This window comes from Danio rerio, chromosome 23, assembly GCF_052040795.2.
Source record: "Danio rerio strain M-AB ecotype USA chromosome 23, GRCz13ab, whole genome shotgun sequence".
In the NCBI taxonomy this organism is placed as follows: domain Eukaryota; kingdom Metazoa; phylum Chordata; class Actinopteri; order Cypriniformes; family Danionidae; genus Danio; species Danio rerio.
In genome coordinates, this window is record NC_141043.1 from 7,053,995 (window position 1) to 7,074,519 (window position 20,525).

Genomic DNA, 20,525 nt, shown 5'->3' on the forward strand with positions numbered 1-20,525 from the left:
GCGGTGGCAGAGTGTATTGCGATGTCGCCCCACAGCAAGAAGGTCGCTGGTTCAAGCCTCAGCTGCCTCAGTTGGCATTTCTGTGTGGAGTTTTCATGTTCTCCTTGTGTTTGTGTGGGTTTCCTCCGGGTGCTTCAGTTTCCCCACAGTCCTAAGACACCCGCTTTAGGCTAATTAGCTAAAATTGTCCATAGTGTATGTGTGTGAATGGGAGTGTATGGATGTTTCCAAGAGATGGGTTGCAGCTGGAAAGGCACCTGCTGCATAAAACTGGAAAAGGTGGTGGATCATTCCGCTGTGGCAACCCCTGATTAATAAAGGGACAAAGACAAAGCTGAGAAGAATGTTATTTAATATAACCCTGACTGTGTTAAAGGATTAAATTTAAGGTGTTAAGTTCACAATAATTTACCTTTGTCTGTTTGTTCTTATTTGCTTTAAATAAAAAAAATCTAATAGTTATATTAGCTGGCTTAATTTACTTATTTTTCATGCAAAAATATATGTTCTCTCTGAATAACAAATAATGTATATTGAAGCTGCAGTTACACTGATATTGTTTTTGGGAAGGATTGAGGTCAGTAGTCTCGTTTATTACAGTCTGGCTGGCACTGATGCGTGCCACCGCTTGACAGCATGGCTCCGCCCCTTATACTCACGTCACCATGTGGTAAATCCCATCAGTGATGCCGGTCCTCAGCATAATAACCAGATGCTTGAGACATTCTTTCCCACCAGTTTGTCTAAGGAAATATAAGGAAATCTGTCTTACCCGACACAGCGATTAAAACCCGACTGTCTGCTGACAGGTGAGCTTCACCTCTCCTCTCAATGGAGCTCCAGCAGTTCAGCGCTCAAGCACACACAGCGGAGGACCAGACCTCATCACGGGTGAAGAAACATCTCCACAAACACAGCCTCAAGCGTCGGTTTGAAGTGCTGGAGACGCTGGGCAGGGGCACCTACGGAAAGGTCAAGCGCGCGGTGGAGAGACAGTATGGAAAGACGGTGAGCCAAATAGATTATATATGCTTTTCTAAAAATATATTGTTTTGTTTTTGTTTTTATGTTATGCGGTTTTTGCTGTTTACCATTATCAAACATTGATAAGAAAAATCTGTATGACTATTGTTGATATTCTAAGCAATAAACGGCGTTTTAGAAAGTAAAATTAATTATTGAAACAACGAATAATTTTATTTTAGTTAAACTAAATTATGTTATGGGTTTAACTGTAATGATAACACTAAAACAGTGTGAAATGCAGTATATTTACACTAAATCAATGTACAATATTTTACCTTAGTATGGTTTTACATAATATATATATATATATATATATATATATATATATATATATATATATATATATATATATATATATATATATATGTGTATATATATATATATATATATATATATATATATATATATATATATATATATATATATATAAATAAATAAATAAAGAGTTATTGGTAATTGACAAACGTGATTCCAATGTTGTAAAATAAAAACATGATTCAAATAAAAAATGTAAAAGAAATATGCAGGGATTTCCATACTGGGGACCCAGAGGGAGTAACAATATATTGATTTTGTTTCAGATTTGTTTAAACTCGAAACTACAAAAGATAGGGAAAAATGCTATAATATATGAATGACCTTAAATATCATTGCAGGAATGATTTTGCTATATGCATTGACACTTTCAGATACATATTGCATCATATTTAATGTTTCAAATCTGATTAGTTTTAAAACCACAGGATTTTGCTTTAATTAGTTCTGGTGTTCAATTCTGAATTAGATCACGATGAAATTGCACCTTATAATTTGTCTCACCGTTGAATACATAATGAAATGTCAGAAGTCATAATGAAACAAGTTCAGGTGTGTCTGAGAGATGCTGCTGATATAGGAAAACATATCCACGTTATTGTTGATACACTTTATAAATGAATATAATATGTTAATAATACAGCATCATATCATAATTCTACACTGTAAAAAATCCTGATTGCCTAAATTTTTTTGGCCGAATTAAATAAACCCTGTGAGTCAATTGAACTGATATTATGTTAAACTAATAAAACAGCTTGAGTAACTTATAAAATTAAGTTAGAACAAGGTAAACTTAGTTTAATAAGTTACAATGACCTAAACATATGCTGTCAGGACTAATTGACTATATAATGTTTAACAGTTTAATAATAGAAAATTATTATAAAATAATAGATTGAAATGATTATGCTATAACAGCAATGTGAAGTTTATTTATAAATTAATTTCGAGAGGATCACGTGCTTTATTCAATTTATGATTCACCAATCAGACAAATCCTAAGCCACTTTAAATACCCTAAGTTCCATATAGCAGCCATCTTCGTTTTAAAGAATCCCCTCTTCCACCCCCACTCCTCCTTTTTTCCTAGATGGGTGGCACAGTGGCCCAGTGGTTAGCACTATTGCCTCACAGCAAGAACGTCACTGGTTCTAGTCCTTACCAAGCCAGCCCACGTTTCTCTGCAGAGTTTCCCACGGGTTCCCCGGTTTCCTCCCACCATCCAAAAACATGCAACTTAAGTTAATTGACTAATTCAAATCAGCACCATAGACATGCTTCTAGTACGTAGTTATCTCTTAAGAACAATCACTATCTGTTCATTAGCTACTACAGCAGGGGAGTTCTCGAGATCTACCTGAGCTCAATCTCCCCTCTCGCCCTGCAAACAGGAGGGAGCCCCGGGCTCGAGGATCTTAAGAGCTCAGGGCTCTCTCCCGGGACAGCATGCCAAACAAGCTTCATAATGATTCATCAGCTAAGTGTGAACTCTTAAAACAAACGTTAGTTAGTTTGCACGATCGGTGGAGTGGGAAGAACAGACAATATTAAAATGACCTGAAGTAAGTATCACTAAATAGAGCCAATGGCTTAATTTCAGTTTTGATTACTGTAACTTAGAAATGTTTAAATGCTTAATTTCCCCATGCTGATAAGACTATCCACCATCCCTCCCTCAGGTCTGACAGTGTGTCAGTCATTCAGCACGTCTTTACCTTGCTGGTCTACTCAGTTAATAAATCTTGAGGTCCTCCAGTAGGTGCTTTGTGTTTTGTACGCACATGTCTACAGTATGTAAGCACACTTAATTAAATACTTAACCACTCATTCATCGCTCAGTCTGTCAGTTAACAAGAGATATACCCCCACAGCCTGCCGTCCGCACTCTTTCACAGCCTGAAAACATATCGGATTAATGGAAAAAATGAAGCAATCTCGCTGTCCAATCAGATTAGAGCAGCGGCTGAGCCCCTCTCTCACTCTGTCACTCATCTGGACTCAGAGGTGAAGAATTCTGGAATCCAGGAGAGCCGAAGCATTGTTGGGATTCCTGCAGACAAACACTGATGGCATTCAGCAGGAGCCAGGCGGTGTGTGCATGTGTCAGAGGAGCGAAGCGTCTCTTTATGCCTTCAGACTGGGGTCAGAGTTGCCTGGCAGCTTCCCAGATGGCATTGCCAGAGCCGCCATACAGACACAGACATGAGGTTTCAGTGACATATGTCATACATTTATACTTTACATTTATACACGCGTTTCTATATAAGCATGAGCAAATTCCATTGGAAATGACATGGTTTACCTATTTAGCTACAGCATGACTTCAGTTAATGAATTTCAAGGAATTTTGGAATTGTAAAAATGTAATGGCTTACAATGGAGCTTTGTGTTCGCTGGTCCTAAAACTCACTGCATGCTATAAAACACTTACAGACTTCAACATGTGCCAGAAACTACACAATACCTTTGTGGTGAAATTAAAAAAGAACAATTCGAGGGACTCTTTTTCTAGCTACTAATGTTGGCTTTAACATACTACTACTGATAATAATAATAATTGTTATCATAATAAAATAATAGTACAGATTTTATTTTTCATTCATTCATTCATTTTCTCTTCGGCTTAGTCCCTTAATCTGGCATCACCACGGTGGAATGAACCGCCAATTTATCTACCACATTTTTACACAGCAGATGCCCTTCCAGCCGCAACCCATCTCTGGGAAAGATTTTAGTTTTTATAATAAAAAATAAATGACCTTTACATACAATCATGAGTTTCAATGAGTTGTTTCATGTAGGATAATTTATTGTTTATAGTGACAAGGAAGTTTCCAAATGCAGGTTTGTTCAATATTGAATGCAAGCAAGAAACGGTCACACAGGGGCAAACAAATGTATTCAGGCAAATCTAGAGTCATGGTCAAGGCATGCAGCAGACAACGTACATAAACAAAACAACAAAGCAAGGGTCTAACACGGCACGGCAAAACAAGGCAAGAAAACACATCGGCATGTTTACAAACAGTTAAACAAGACTCAGAACTGATGTGTGTGTGCGTATGCGTGTCCGTGTGTATGTGTGCTGGCCAAAAGAGTGCCCTATGCAAAATTTTACTGTTACTCACTGTTACTCACTGTTACTGTTACTGTTACTTGTTACTCTGCCCCCACAGAGTAACAAGAACACACAAACATACACTGTAAAAAATGTCTGTGATTTTAACAGTAAAAGTCTGTACAATCTACAGTAAAAACCTGGGAAATGATTAACAGCTCATTTCTGTAAAAAAAAAAAAAACGGAAAATAGCTGTAACAGATCAAACCTGCGTTTTTAAAAATCTAATCAGTGTCTGAAATCTCACCACACACCCTCATTCACTAGTCCCTAAATCAATTAGTTCAATCAATTAATCAATTAGTTTAGTCCACTAGACAGAGTGAATGACCACAAATGACTGAATGATGAACACCTGCTGTTAACAAGCACAATCACTGAAGGAAAGTACAGGAAATAAAACTACAGACACAGCCACTCGCCAAACCAACTGAATTAAAACAGAGGATTAAACAACTCCATTAAATAACAGCATTGGCAGCTTCACTGATTACAGTTTGACTTCAATTCTCTCATATCTGCAAGAATATTTGATAGTTAACAGAGGTTTAAATTTTTATTGAAAATGTTTCATTTGACCTCACCATCATGGAGATCAGAGGCTGCTTTAGTTGAGCTCCTGAACCTTTACTCTTCTATCTTAATGTTTCAATGGCTGTTATAACTGTGTATCTGAAACTCATCAGTTTTAGCAAGAAAGGCAATGAGAAACTCTACAGTGTGCACTTAATCATTACAGATATAATCTCTAGTATTTTATAAATTAAGCCATTGCAAATAGTTTCATTTGATATTGTTTGGGATATGATACAGCTTCCCATGGAGGTTCAACAAACACTTATCAAGAAATTAATGATAAATCTAATTAGTTTCCACAAAACTACTATAAAGTCACACAGACATCAAGACTTAGGATATGAACTTCAACCATGGTGCTTAATTCATTCATGCTGCAATGTATGCTGGGTGCCAGTGTAACCTCACCAGTCCTACACTGCCCAACCCACTCCGAGCTGGGATCGAACCGGTGACCTTCCGCATGGGAGTCGGTTGCTCTAACAAGGAGGCTAAAGACCATGGCCTCTAGTGTCAGTCGCCAGAGCACCTTTAGAGGTCAGAGGAGTGAGGTTTACCTGCACAGCACACACTAGCTGGCCTCTGTTACACTCACCCCCTAAACCTTACTCCCATCCGGGTCACGGCACCAATGTAACCTCACCAGTCCTACACCGCCCAACCCACTCCGAGCTGGGATCGAACTGGTGACCTTCCGCATGGGAGTTGGTTGCTCTAACAAGGACCTTTAGAGGTCAGAGGAGTGAGGTTTACCTGCACAGCACACAATAGCTGGGCTCTGTTACACCAGCACAGTACAAAAATCCTAGTGGAATCGCCCAAGGGAATCCTCCAGGTGCTCGTTTATTTCCCAGAGGGAATCAGAAAGCTGTTACTTTATTTTAATGCAAGGCAAGTTTATTTATATAGCACGTTTCATACACAGTGGCAATTCAAAGTGCTTTACATAAACAAGAATAAAAAAGACAAGTATAAGAAAATAAAAACAAATAATAAAAATTATTAAAAACAGATTAAATGTGTTAAAACGTATTATAAAAGACTGAAAAAGAAAAGAAAGACACAATAGTGTGATCTAGGAGCAATTTAAGAGCATTTATAAAATAAAAAAGATGAATGCAGTGCTACTCCATAGACATGTATTGAAGAAAAACTAAAATCTACAGGAAATCCAGCTAAATATCTGAACAAATTATTTTCCAAATTTGAAGTTGATATCTCAAAAAGTTTGCTTTCAGTAAGATTTTGTTTGTTTACCAGATAACATCAAAGTTCCATTGGTGACCAATGGTGCCCCCAATGTTTTGAGGAATAGGAACTGAATTTTTTTTATACTGGAGGACACCGTGCAAAGCGTTGAGTTTAAAAAAATCCAGCAAAGCTCGCCTAACTCGTTTTGCAGCAGAAAAATAAATCAAGGCTCACACAGGTCTCATTCCACATCTTGTGCTTTATTCTTCTTTCAGCAGTTTCACGATTTATTACAGAAAATAACTTAATCCGATCATCAATGAAAAAGAAAAAGAAAGTCCCGCGCACATGCGCTTGTTACACACATCTAAAGAAAGTTCACACATTCAAACACACACATAGACACACGCAAAGATGATCTCTCTTAAAGGAGCCGCACCCCATTTTCACTCGTTACAGACACTGGTCAGATTTTATTTTAGAGAGCAGGCAGGAGGCAGGTGCTTGTACGGGCGTGGCGTGGAGCCCATCCGCGAATCGCAGCACATTATGACGATGACCAATCAGAGTCACTTTAGGCCGGGGCTTTCAGAAGAACTAGGAAATATATCAGTCGTTTTCATGTTAGCTGATTAGCTGTATATAATCAAAGTGAGATATATGAAAAAATAACGCGATTTCCTTCAAGTGAAACATGAGCACACATTGCTTTGCATCTTATAAACACAACCAAGCCTTAAAATTACATTCTGGACCACCCCTTTAAAATGTAACCATAAATAGTCCCACAGGTTGTAGGATGACAGTAAATGCATTTTATTCCTTTACTCTTCTTAATTGACAAAAAAAAGTGGTAAAATCTGTGTTCAGAAGTCTTACACAGTAAAAAATTCTGGCTTCTGCACAATCAATTTGTGTTGGGACAACATGAAGGAATTAAGTTAAGTGGATTAAACATAAAACAATTTAGTTGTCTCCAAAAAAAATTGAGAATTGTGTTTGAGCTCATTTTAAATAAGTAATTTAAACAAACAGCAAACCTCATTTTTTAAACTTTCCAACAATATTATACATTAGCTTAGGTTTTAATTTACAAAACAGATTTAATGTAGTGTTTGAATAAAGTAAAGAGCATCACATCATTGACCAGTATGATTTAATAACGTGTTTGTTTACCTTGTGTGTTTCAGGTGGCTATTAAATCCATTAGAAAAGAGAGACTGAGGAATGATCTGGACAGAGCTCACATCCAGAGAGAAATTGAAATCACCTCTTCTCTGGTGCACCCAAATATCATCCGACTGTATGAGGGTAAATCACATGAACAATCCCACTGCGTGAATGTGTAATAATGCCAATGCTGAGGTTAATAAAGCAAAATATGAATGAAGCATTGTGTGTTCAGTGTTTGAGAGCAGAGAGAGGATAGTGATGGTGATGGAGTATGCGAGTGGAGGGGAGCTGTATGAATACATTCAGGACAAACAGAGACTTTCGGAGGATGAGGCCAGACACTTCTTCAGACAGATCACCTCTGCTGTGCATTACTGCCATCAGGTAAGTGATAATTCATCTCAAAATGCTATGAAATGTATTACTAATGTTATTTAGTTTTATCAACATTTTACCAGCTGAATGTACCTAAATGCGAATATATAATTGTTTAATATGCTATATAATTTTTTTTAAATATAGATATTGTATTTTTTTATTTAGTTTGACACCTAAATGATTATCAGAATGTTTTACTTCTACATTTTTATTAAAATAAAATAGTTGCTGTTTCCAACCCGGGCTCATTGTGGAAACGTAGCCCTGCGGACATTTCTGCAGACCGCGAGTTACGTCCCTGGAGGTACGTATTCGTGCGTTTTTTGTTTTTTGTGGATCCGCGAGAGGCTGCTCAGACCCGGCCGCCCTCCTTTTCTTCCTCCTCCTCCTTCCCTAAACCCGAGCGACGGTTTGCAAAAGCCGTCCAGAAAAAAAGAAAAAAAAAGCCCTCGTCTTCGATTTCGACCACGTTTTCGGATCCCGCCGCGTTCTCGCCCTTATTTTTCGGATTCTGTTTTTCATCTTACCTGATTTCTAGAACCGCTATTCCCCAGACTCGATCCCGGTTGTCGTCCCCGCGGCCAGCTCCTCCTCCTCCTCCGGGGCCTCCGCTCCGCCGACGCAACGCTGTGAGCTAAGCGGACAAACTGGTTGCATCGGGAAAGCCCTCCACTCGGAGGCGAGCCGTCGGCCGGCGAGCGCGGAGAGGAGGAGTGGAGCGGCGCCACACCGCCCCGTAGCGTTCGCTCGAAAAAAACTAAACGCGGCCGCACGTACCTCCGGCCACGTAAATCACGCTACGTTTCCAGAATGAGCTTGGGTTGGCTGTTTCTTATTGCATGCATCACCTAGAAAGCATTATAAGAACTTTCCGTGATAAATGTTTGACAATATGAGCCATATTAAAAACAACAAAAATTAGGGCACTCCAAAAACAATAATTATAATGGTGGTTGTAAATTACAATAATTATTGGAGTAGTATTCTCATAGTGTAGTAACATCTTTTCGATGTGATCCGGATTTTGCTCTTCAAATTGGGCTGTGCGATTTAGGGAAAATATCTAATGGCGATTTTTCGGACAGACGTTGCAGTTGTGATTTAAATTTAAAGTCAAGTTTCAGCTTAATAGTCTGTATCATAGCTTCTTACTGCAGTAAGTGTAGTTAAAAAAAGTGAAAACATATTACCTTAATCCAACATTTACTAGATTGAGTATCATTGGCAAAACTTCTCATTCAGCCACCTGTGGTGCATTTCAAGAGTTCACACTTAGCTGATGATTGATTATGAAGCTTGTTTGTTATGCTGTCCTGGGAGAGAGGCGTGAGCTCATAAGATCCTTGAGCCCAGGGCTCCCTCCTGTTGCAAGGTGGGAGGGGAGTTTGAGCTCAGGATCTCGAGAACTCCCCTGCTGTAGTAACCAATGAACAGTAAGTGATCTTGGGAGACAACTACATACTAGAAGCATGTCTATGGTGCTGATTTAGATTAGTCAATTGACTTAATTTGTTTTTGTTAGTTTTGTTAGTTTTTGGACGGTGGGAGGAACCTAGGGAACCCGGGGGAAACCCATGTGAGCACAGGGATAAAGTGCAAACTCCGCACCGAAACGTCTGCTGGTTTGGTAAAGCCTGGAACCAGAAACGCTCTTGCTGTGAGGCAACAGTGCTAAGCACTGGGCCACCGTGTCACCCATAGGAAGGAGGAGGAGGAGTAGGGGTGGAAGGGGGGTTTCTTCAAAACGAAGATAGCAGTGGAATATAACCCAGGGTATTTGTAACAGTTTAGGAGTCGTCTGATTGGAGCATTGTGAATTGGATAATGCGGATCTAGCCGCTAGCAATCATAAGCACGTGATCCTTTCGGAATTAGTTTATAAATAAACTTCACTTAGGTGCTGGTTGTTGTATTTCCTTGTGATGTGGCAACAATTCTGTGACAGCTCTTACAAATAACCTGTTTTTTTTGTTTGGTGTCTGTGACTTTGAAGTCACAATATTACCATATTACCAAAGTGCTGTTTTTCACTGATATTTATTTGTCTGTTAATGCTTCTGAAGCAGCAAATTTCATCATCCCGCACTCGTTCGGACTTTCATGCTTGTTTGTTTTTTATTGTTTTCCACTTAGTCCAGTTGTACAATTCTGATTGGGCAGAACGAATGTGTCTTCAATCAGTTGGCTAGTAAGACTGTTACACACAGACGGCAGTCACGCTTTTGTTCTGAATGGGAAAAATTAAATACAAATATCTTTCATAAGCTAATCGCAACATTTCAAATCCCGATTGCAATTCGATTTTGATCAATCGCATCCAAATATAATAATTCAGCACGTATACATACATTCATTCATTCATTCATTCATTCATTCATTTTCTTGTTGGCTTTATTAATCCGGGGTCGCCACAGCGGAATAAACAGCCAACTTATCCAGCACGTTTTTACGCACGTTTTTACGCAGCAAATGCCCTTCCAGCCGCAACCCATCTCTGGGAAACATCCATCCACACACACACACACACACACACACACACTCATACACTACGGACAATTTAGACTACCCAATTCACCTGTACCGCATGTCTTTGAACTGCGGTACAGTCCAAAGGAAACACCCAGAGGAAACGCACGAGAACGCAGGGAGAACATGCAAACTCCACACAGAAACGCAGAAGCTCTAACCAGCGACCCACTGACCTTCTTGCTGTGAGGCAACAGCACTACCTACTGCGCCACTGCGTCGCCTGCATGTATACATAAATGTATTTATTATATAGTTTGGGTTTACATTTAGTTTTTTTGTATAATATAAAACCTCTTGTTGTTCTTCAGAATGGTGTGGTTCATCGAGACCTCAAACTGGAGAATATACTTCTGGACAAAGACTTAACTGTGAAGGTAAATGGTCCTAATGCAAACTGACTAAGAAATTAATTTGTTCATTAGCATAAATTTATAGAGACCAGTTGTTTTGCATTTAGGTATTAGGTGCAGGGGATCAAACTACATATATATATATATATATATATATATATATATATATACTCTAAACAGATTATTACAACAAATATTGCTGCAAGCGGCAATTAAGGGGCCAAGAAAAATAGAGATAGAATGAAATTGTAACAGCCTGATCTCATGATGAAATGCAACTATTCTGTGTATTTGCAAAGAAGTGGCTGATTTTTATGAATTTGTATGATTTCATTTTTACAAAAAGGTTTATTTTTTAAAGGAAGGTTGTTATATTTTTAAAGGTAGAATGTCCACAAACCCCACCTTTAAACTCAACCGTCATTATAGAATGAGTAAATTATATTAAAATGTAGAAATGAACACATATTAGCCACTAAATAAAAAAAGTGTTGGATGTAAGTATGACATGGAAACTCACATCTATAGCAAAAATGAACAATTAAAGATATTTTAAGAAAGTTAGTCAAAATGGTAAATAAAGCCACTAGTAATATGATTGAAACTGATCATGTAACGTTTGTATGGGTAATTTTGAGATGTTTGGCATCATGCCATCAACATATATATATATATATATATATATATATATATATATATATATATATATATATATATATATATATATATATATATATATATATATATATATATATTGATGCAAAATCATATGTTTTGTAAAGCATGGTCTAAAGATGATGCTACCTTAAATGAAATTCTACCCAAAATGCTTGGTGGAATTAGACGGAGATTTGAATTGAAGTAGATTTTCAGAGAAAATTTTAATTCATAACAGATTTATAATGAATTGAGAATTGTGATTTTTGACCAAACGGTTCAGAAATAACATATCTAGGTGGAACTGTGCAGGATTTTTTTCCCTCTAACTATTTTGATCTGGTTTGATTCTTTTGAGAAAGATAGAAAATTTCCATGACAAAAAAAATGACATCTGGGTGAAACTAAATCTCACTCTTTTTTCCTTTGGCTTAGTCTCTGCTTTTTATTAGGGGTTGCCACAGCACATTGAACCGCAAATTAATCCATCGGGCTTGGCGATAAATGAAGTTTAAATCGATTTATTTTAAATTATTAACAATTATTTACCCAGAGAGAGGTTGCGGCTGGAAGGACATCCGCTGTGTAAAAACGTGCTGGATAAGTTGGCGGTTCATTCCACTGTGGCGTATTAATAAAGAGAATAAGCCAAAAAGAAAATTAACAAATGAATAAATGAATTAATGAATGAATTTACAAATATGATTTATTCAGTTCAAATGTTCAACTGCATTTTTGAAGTGAGTTTAAAGTAAAAATCGATTATTATATGTCGGAATTTCATGTGCAGCTTTTACTATAGATATAGTTCATCGAGAAGATGAAGCTGTTATTATCACAGAACTATTATCCTGATGTCATTTACCACTTGATTAAATTAAATTCGAATTTTGAATGATACTTTTTGCATAGCTTATACATGTAATACAACTCTGTGTAGTAAACTCTGCTCCATCTAAAAGCACGTGCTTGAGGATTACTAGAAAAGGTTTTGTGCACGAAAACCAACTGGATTGAATAACCCAGCCCTAACCCCCGCTAATGTTTTACAGTGTTTGTCATAACCCAGCATTGTGTAAAACTTTCAGTGGGAAACACCCACACAATTTTTAAAACTAAATCATCTTGAGCCAAAAAAAAAAAATATGTAGATGTATAACTTGTTAAAAGACACTATTTTAAAAGAGATACAAATAATTTAATATCTGCAATCTGAGGGATCAAAAAAAAGTTTCGATATATTTACACTAAGAAATTTACAAAATATCTTCATGGAACTTAATCTTAACTTAATAATCTAATCATTATTGCTCTAAAGGAAAATATCAACATATTATTTAGACCCACACAATGTACTTTAGGTCCATGGATTTTATTTTCTCCCACTAGATTGCCGATTCTGAATGACAGATGTGTTTTATTCATATTTGAGCACAATTTACATTATCACACATTAGTTGGAAGCAATTCAGCATAGACTTTTACATCCAAGAAGTATTTTTAAAGATCTTAAAAGAAATGATTTCACTCAAGTGTGCTGCAAATATGTTCATCTCAGCAGCTGTACTTTGTAATTGTACTTTGAAATTAACCTCCTTTTATATGAAATTCTGCTATTTTTGCACATCCTCTGTGAATCGGAAATAGATTCCATGAAATAAATAGAAGTAGGTGACCCATTTTAAAATGCAGAGCTGATTTATCTGAGCACGCTGTGTTTGTTACAGTTAGCTGATTTCGGCTTGTCCAACCGCTACATGAGAGGCCGGTGTCTGGACACTTTCTGTGGGAGTCCACTGTACGCATCACCAGAGATCATCAATGGACTGCCATACCACGGCCCTGAGGTGACAATCCACCACACCTGTTTGTCTGATTACTCTTTAGATACAAATGTGTGTTCGTTGAAATCAGAATTACTAGTCCTCCTAAATTATTCGCCCCCTGTATATTTACTCCCAATTTGTGTTTTAAGAAAAGAAGATTTTTTTTTCCAACACATTTCTAAACACAGTAGTTTAAATGACTAATTTCTAATAACTGATTTCTTTTATATTTGCCATGATGACAGAACATTATTTGACTAGATATTTTTTTAAATACTACTATTCAGCTTAATGTGCAATTTAACGGCTTAACTTGGTTAATCAGTTAAGGTAATTAGGCAAGTCATTGTATAACAGTGGTTTGTTCTGTAGACAATTAAAAAAACAATATCCCTTGAGGGGGTTAATAATATTGACCTCAAAATGGTTTAAAAAAAATTGAAATTTCATCGAAATAAAACAAAAAAAGTCTTTCATCAGAAGAAAAAATATTATTGGAAATAATAGTTCTGACTTCAACTGTACGCTGTATTGAAAGCACCCCTATACACTCTTTCTCTATCCCCTACATTAGTCTACTAGTAGTACTGTTATTTTGTTTGTAATTTTGTTTGTTTCATGTTGGTTGATAAATCCCTTAGACAAATTTAGTTCCTTAGTCATGTATTCAGATTGAACTTTTATTAAATCATTAATTTTCTTTTTTCTTTTTTAATCTACCAGCAAGCACACTTTATCAGCTATTGTTATCAGATTTTATTATTCATTTTTACTCATGTTACCCAATAATTTACCAAATAAATATTGTGCATCCTTAATGTACTCACCCTCAGTTCTTCTGTTTCTTTCCGTTTCTGTTCTGACCCTCCACATCACATTGGCCAGGTTTTCATCCTTACTGGAGGCCCATCTTTCAAAGTTTGCAAAAAAGAAAAAACGCCAAAGGCAAATTAGGTGCATTTCCATGAAGTTGATAGAGGAGCTGACTATTGTATTGGTAACCTAGCAACCAACCATAAACAAGGCAAGCATAATGGAGTCATGTTCGCTACATCAGAGTTTATTTAGCAAATGCAATTCACTCTCCCATTATTCACATTATCATTGTTGCACCAAAAACCACGTCAAGTGAGCATAAAAACTTCAATTAAGTAAAAAAATTTAACAAAAAAAGCTTAAATTAAAAATCTTAAATAAAACAAAAAGCTAATTAAGGGATTTTTTATTTGAAATGTAGCATTTCCATTACTTGTTTCTCATGTGATGCTTCAAAATTTGCTTCAAAGGTTCACAAAACCCTCGAGTACTTTTTTTGTTGTTGAGATTTTAACAGATTTGTGCGTGTTGAGCAACAGTTAAGACAATGTTAGCACCTGTTAGCTTTAATTTTGGGTAAAACTGGGTAATTTTGAGCTTTTGTCAGCTAATTTCAGCTTTCGGGTTTAAAATGATTTTAGGGGCGGGATCAAAATCGCCGACGTAGTGCAAAAACGGCAAGTGCAAAGATGACACGTTGATTTCTCATTATTATTCATAGCTGATGACTGGGTGAGATACAGCACACAGTATTTAGCTGTTCATAAAGAGTCGTATGTGTTTGTTTCCATTATTCGAGGGGTTTGTTAAATGTTTTTCCCCGCGATCCTGTCAGGGCCGATACAGCAAAGTTATGTGTGCTGCAAGCATTTATGTCGGGAGAGCAGTACGAGAATCGGAGAATGGCGGACGTTGTCTTCTATCAAGAGTTCGTTCACATTTAGACACATCGCCGTGCTGCTGTGTTTGCCTAACCCCTTCATATTACCAGCAGGGCTAATGGTTGAAATAGACAGGACAAGAGAGCTGTGCACTGAGTCTGCATTCAGACCCGGGGATTGAGGGAAAAGTCCTCATTTAGTGTTTATATGAACACGATTATCTTTATAATGATATAAATTGTTGTTATCTGTATATGAAATTATAAATGTAGCAGGGCATTAAATTACTGTTTATTTCTTTGCATATTAACTTTGTAAACTATAAAATCATGGGCCTCCTCATGGTTCGTGTCTCACTTTGTAAACTGACTGACAACACTTGTTCGCTCCCCTCCTTCTCCCCTGCTCTGCTGGCCACGCCCACTCCTGCCCTTTGCTCGCGGAGCTCCACGCCCACTCTGATGCATCTTTTGAATAAATTCTGAGGTGGACCTGAACCGAAAGTGGGGGGTGTCCTGGCCCTTTAACACAGGGTGATGGAAACCCAGCTATTGTTTTAATATGTGTGGCAGATTGTACTCAAAGTGTAATGCCCACTGCTTTGATTGGTTTACTTTTTTGCTTATTCAAAATTTGAAAAAAATGAAAAAAATTTGAAAGGACTACATTTGACAGCAACAATTAACACTGCTGTGATTTAGATTAAAAGTGCATATATTCTTAGTACATATAAAATGATAAAGTCATAACAGACAAAGGTGGAGTTCACAGATCCTTAAACCAACCATTTCAGACACTGAGAAAAAAGAGCTGATGCTGTAGTGCATACAAGAAATCACAAGCGTTTTTCTGACCTCACATGTTAATCTATTGTAGGAGACTTTCAAAACAAAACTACTAAACTTTAACAGCATTTTAGGGGGACTTTAAGAATTGAAGTTTTGAGCAAATGCAGCTTGTTGTTCACAGGGGCATTTAATACTTTAAATCCAACCATCTGAACAGTAAAAACAAAACAAATAACTCTGCATTCAAATGCTCTGTTCATGTCTCAGGTGGACTGCTGGTCTCTTGGTGTGCTGTTATATGCTCTGGTTTATGGCTCAATGCCATTTGACGGTACAAATTACAGCATCCTTAAAGAGCAGATCCGCCATGGACTATACAAGACCCCAAATATCCCATCAGGTGAGATTTATACACACTAGCACAGCTATCTTTTGGGGACTTCCCATAGATTAAATGATTGTATATTATATCCTGCCTCCTACCCTTAACCCTACCACTAATCCCAAACCTCAATGGAAATAATCTGCATTTTCAAAATGTCTTCATTCTGTGTGATTTATGTGCCATTTGAGCCAATTTCCCCCACAAAAATACTGGTATTATTATACTTGAAGGGGCATTTGATCCTTAGGGACTATATAAGTATATATATTATACTCGTTTCTTATTGATCGCGACTGTCCATGTTATTCTATAACTAATAATACAGGCTCATCCAACTACTACAAATCATCTTGACTGTTAATGACTAAAGTAACTTATCATATTTATGACTAAAGTAAGTATCATATGCTTATCTGTCACACTACTGCGGTTGACTGTTTGGCGCCATCTTGCCACTGAGTAATATGTAAGTTTTATAGTCTAGATTGTTTCTCTCAGCTTTACGATTAATTAAAGAATTAGTAAATTATTCCGCTCAAATCAATGTTTTGTGTCTAATTGTTTAGTCTTGTGACAAGTAACTAATTGGGAAAATGTACATTTAAGCGGTTGCTTATCATATGGCTGTCTGGAATACTTGATTTGGATTGGTCAGTCGCACCATTCCAAGGTATGTTATTCTGAGATAACAACTGCTCAATCTAATAATGCAACCTCATCTGAGTACTTACGTAAAACCACCTTGATCATCAATGAATATCCATATTTATATACTTGTCTGTCACAGCACTGTTTTAGACTGTTTGGCATCATCTTGTGACTGAATTAAGTGTAGGTTAGTGTATGCTCCATTCAGTCTGTTTTCCCTTTAATTAAATAATTAATAAAGTAAATGGCTCAGAACAATGTCCAAGTTTTACCTTCTGTGGCAAGTAACCATGTAAAAAGTGCAACCCAGGCTCATTCTGAAAACGTAGTCCCGTGGACGTTTCTGGAGACGGCGAAATACGTCCCGGGAGGTACGTATTTTTGCAGTTTTTGTTTTCGCGAATTTGTAAGAGGCCGCTGTGTGCGCTTTTTTGTATCTCAAATGTCTCTCGTGAGTGCCGTTCGCGCCCGCGCTGTTCTCGCATGAACCCACCAGAGGCACTGAATGATTGACTGTGCGACCGGCCAATCGGCTGACCCACCCTCCTCCTTACCTAAACCCAACCAATTTTACCGATTGACCCGCCTGTCCACTCACTTCCCTAAACCCAAGCAACAATTTAGAAAAGCCGTCTAGAAAAAGAAAAGCCCTCGTCTGATTTCACCACGTTCTCACCCTGTTATGAACTCGCTCACTTTATTTTTTGGATTCTGTTTTTGTCTTACCTGATTTCTGGAACCGCTCGTCCCCGGACTCGAACCCGGTTGCTGTGGTCAACTCCTCCTCTCTGCATCTGAAGTCTGCCGACGTACACGATGAGCTGACTGGACAAACTGGTTGCGGAGAGAAAGCCCTCCACACGGAGGTAAACGGTCAGCGCGAAAGGGAACAGCGCCATACCGCCCCGAATCGTTCACTTAAAAAAATTAAATGCAGCCATACGTACCTCCCGGAGCGTGTTTTGCGGTCTCCAGAAACGTCCACGGGACTACGTTTTCAGAATGAGCCTGGGTTGAAAAAGTGGGATAAAATACATTCAGGCGGTACTACAAATTTTTTTTTTTACAAAATACAGCCCTTCACTCTTATACAACAGCATGGTGTTATTTTGGTGGACAGATACTCAAACTGATAAATGAAATAGCACTGAAAGTGGTTAATTGGATTGTAATCATGGGGGAACTACTTTAAGTAATGGATAATGTACATCCAGGCGGTTGTTATCGCAGAATAAAGCCCTTCAGTCTTATACAACAGCTTATCTGGCTTTATTCTGCGATAACAACCACCTGGATGTACATTATCCAATACTTAAAGTGGTCTTCCCATGATTGCAATCCAATTAACCCCTTTTTAGTGCTATTTCATTCATCAAACAGTTTATTTGAGTATCTGTCCACCAAAATAACACCACGAGTGAAGATTTGCCATGATTCTTCTTACAGAGGCCTGTTCATTGATCGAATGGATGCTCACAGTGAAAGTAGAAGACCGGGCCACTGTTGAAGACATTGCCAGCCACTGGTGGCTGAACCTAAACCGTCCCAGACTCCCAGATACAGCATTCTCAAGATTCACAGAGAGTAAACCGTGTGCCTCCACATTACCCAGGAAGAAACCAAAGGAAAGGGCGTTCGCCACAAACAGCAACTCTTTTCTGCTGTCAGCCATTGAATCGTCTACCCACAACCAGCCCATGAAACATCCAAAGAAGGGCATCCTAAAGAAGCGCTACACTCAGGTTGAGTATACAGACAGGTCTGGGTTTACTGGAACCAGTGAAGACATGGACAGAATAGGCACAGATAACGGTAGGAGGAGGAAGGGTATACTTAAGTGTAACGGAAAGTTCTCCGGTGTTTCTCCAAACACATTGGCTCCTACATGGTCATATGGTTTCAGCAAACCTAGCTATGTCTGTGATGGAGGAGAACAGCAGGAGATGGAGTTTGAGATCAAGATCTCCCTGCGGAAAATACAGGAGTCTACAGGACTGGAGTTTCCCCAGAATAGATATTTTGGTAAGGGATGCTGACTATGAAGACAGTGAAATTGAATTACTAGTAAACATTCATTTTGGCATTAGATAGCATTTTCCCTAATTCACATTTTTGTAGTTAAATTGAGACAATAACAGGACAATGTATAATGTTATTTAAAGGTTTACTCACTTTTTTGGCCCACAAAACATTTATTATGTGTTACATTCCAGAATTGTGGGTACATTAAGCTTTTTCCATAATTTTTCCTTTAAAAAAATTGATAATGTACAGTAAACTTAATCCGTTATTTATACAATTTCATTCTGTTACTAATTTATGTTATTTTCATCTATAACAGTTGACAGTAACAGAGCCACCATCATTTTGTGCTTTAGCTTAAGATTCTAACCTCAAACCAGATGCATAAAGATTGTCTTAAAGCTGAATTTTCATTATATTATTGTTTTTAAAAAGTGAAATATCACAGTAACAGTTGACAAATAATTAATATATTAAATAATATGCCTCTATACCTTCCAGGATTTCATTACATGACATTATTATTTGTTTTTCTCTTATTACTCATTAAAAAAAATGTACCTGCAATTCTAGAAGTGCTTGTGTACATGAATGCAAACACTTAAGATTTCTAATTTTAGATGAAAATGATGGCATAAACAGCCCTTTATATAGCATTCATGTAGGTTAATGTTAGTTTCTAAAAATACTGTTGTTCATAGTTCTTATTTTACAAAAAGTTTTCATTTAACATAAACAATAAACTACATCTATAGCACTTAATGTTTTCCGATTAGTGTTCATTTCTGCTTGATAATACATATTTTAATTGTGAACTAACATGAATAATGATTAAGAAATTCTGTACAAATATATTCCTCATATAAATGTTAGCTAAGGGTCAGTTAAAATGAACCTTACAGCATAATGGTAATTAATTAAACATTATTGTAAAGTCTTGTCATAAACAGCTCATATATATACTGCCGTTCTTGTTTTTTGTTGTTGTTTGAAAGAATGTAAAACCTATTGAAGCCCATTCCCGCCTCTGAATAATAATAATAATTTAAAAAAAATGTATTGAAACTCGGAATTCGCAATTCTGAGTTATAAAGTCAAAATTCTAAGAAAAAATGTTGCAATTCTGAGTTAGAACTGCGACTTTATTTCTCAAAATCCTGACTTTATAACTCAGAATTGTGAGTTTGTTTCTCAGATGTTTGACTTTATAACTCAGAATTGTGAGTTTGTTTCTCAGATGTTTGACTTTATAACTCAGAATTGTGAATTCTTTGATTAAAAAAAGTCAAAATTTTGAACTTATCGCTCAGAATTGCGGCTTTATTTCTCAACATCCTGATTTTATGAGTTATAAATTACAAATTTTGACTTTTTATTCCAAGTATTCACAATTCAAACATAGAAATAAACTCACAATTCAGAGTTATTAAGTCAGGATTTTGAGAAATAAAGTTGCAATTCAGAGTTATAAAATCAAAAGTCTGAGAAATAAACTCACAATTCAGAGTTATAAAGTCAGAATTTTCAGAAATAAAGTTGCAATTCCGAGTTATAAAGTCAAACATCTGAGAAGTAAACTCACAATTCTGAGTTATAGTCATGATTTTGAGAAATAAACTCACAATTCTGAGTTATAAAGTCAGGATTTTGAGAAATAAGTTGCAATTCTGAGTTATAAATTTAGAATTTGGCGCAGTGGGTAGCGTGCTCGCCTCACTGCAAGAAGGTTGCTGATTCAAGCCTCAGCTTGGTCAGTTGGCTTTTCTGTGTGGAGTTTGCAAGTTTTCACCTTGTTTGCGTGGTTTTCCTCCGGGTGCTCTGGTTTCCCCTACAAGTCCAAAG

At 37.1% G+C, this 20,525-nt stretch overlaps 1 protein-coding gene across 1 annotated transcript; it reads left to right on the forward strand.

Moving 5' to 3' along the window:
* On the forward strand, positions 1 to 19,174 carry LOC101885029 (NUAK family SNF1-like kinase 1). Its single transcript, XM_087306532.1, has 7 exons — positions 1 to 1,008; positions 7,421 to 7,541; positions 7,636 to 7,787; positions 10,619 to 10,684; positions 13,045 to 13,164; positions 15,896 to 16,028; positions 18,108 to 19,174. The coding sequence occupies exons 1-7, from the start codon at positions 832 to 834 to the stop codon at positions 18,695 to 18,697; spliced, it is 1,359 nt and encodes a 452-aa protein (XP_087162658.1). The 5' UTR covers positions 1 to 831; the 3' UTR covers positions 18,698 to 19,174.
* The last annotated feature ends 1,351 nt before the right edge of the window (positions 19,175 to 20,525 follow it).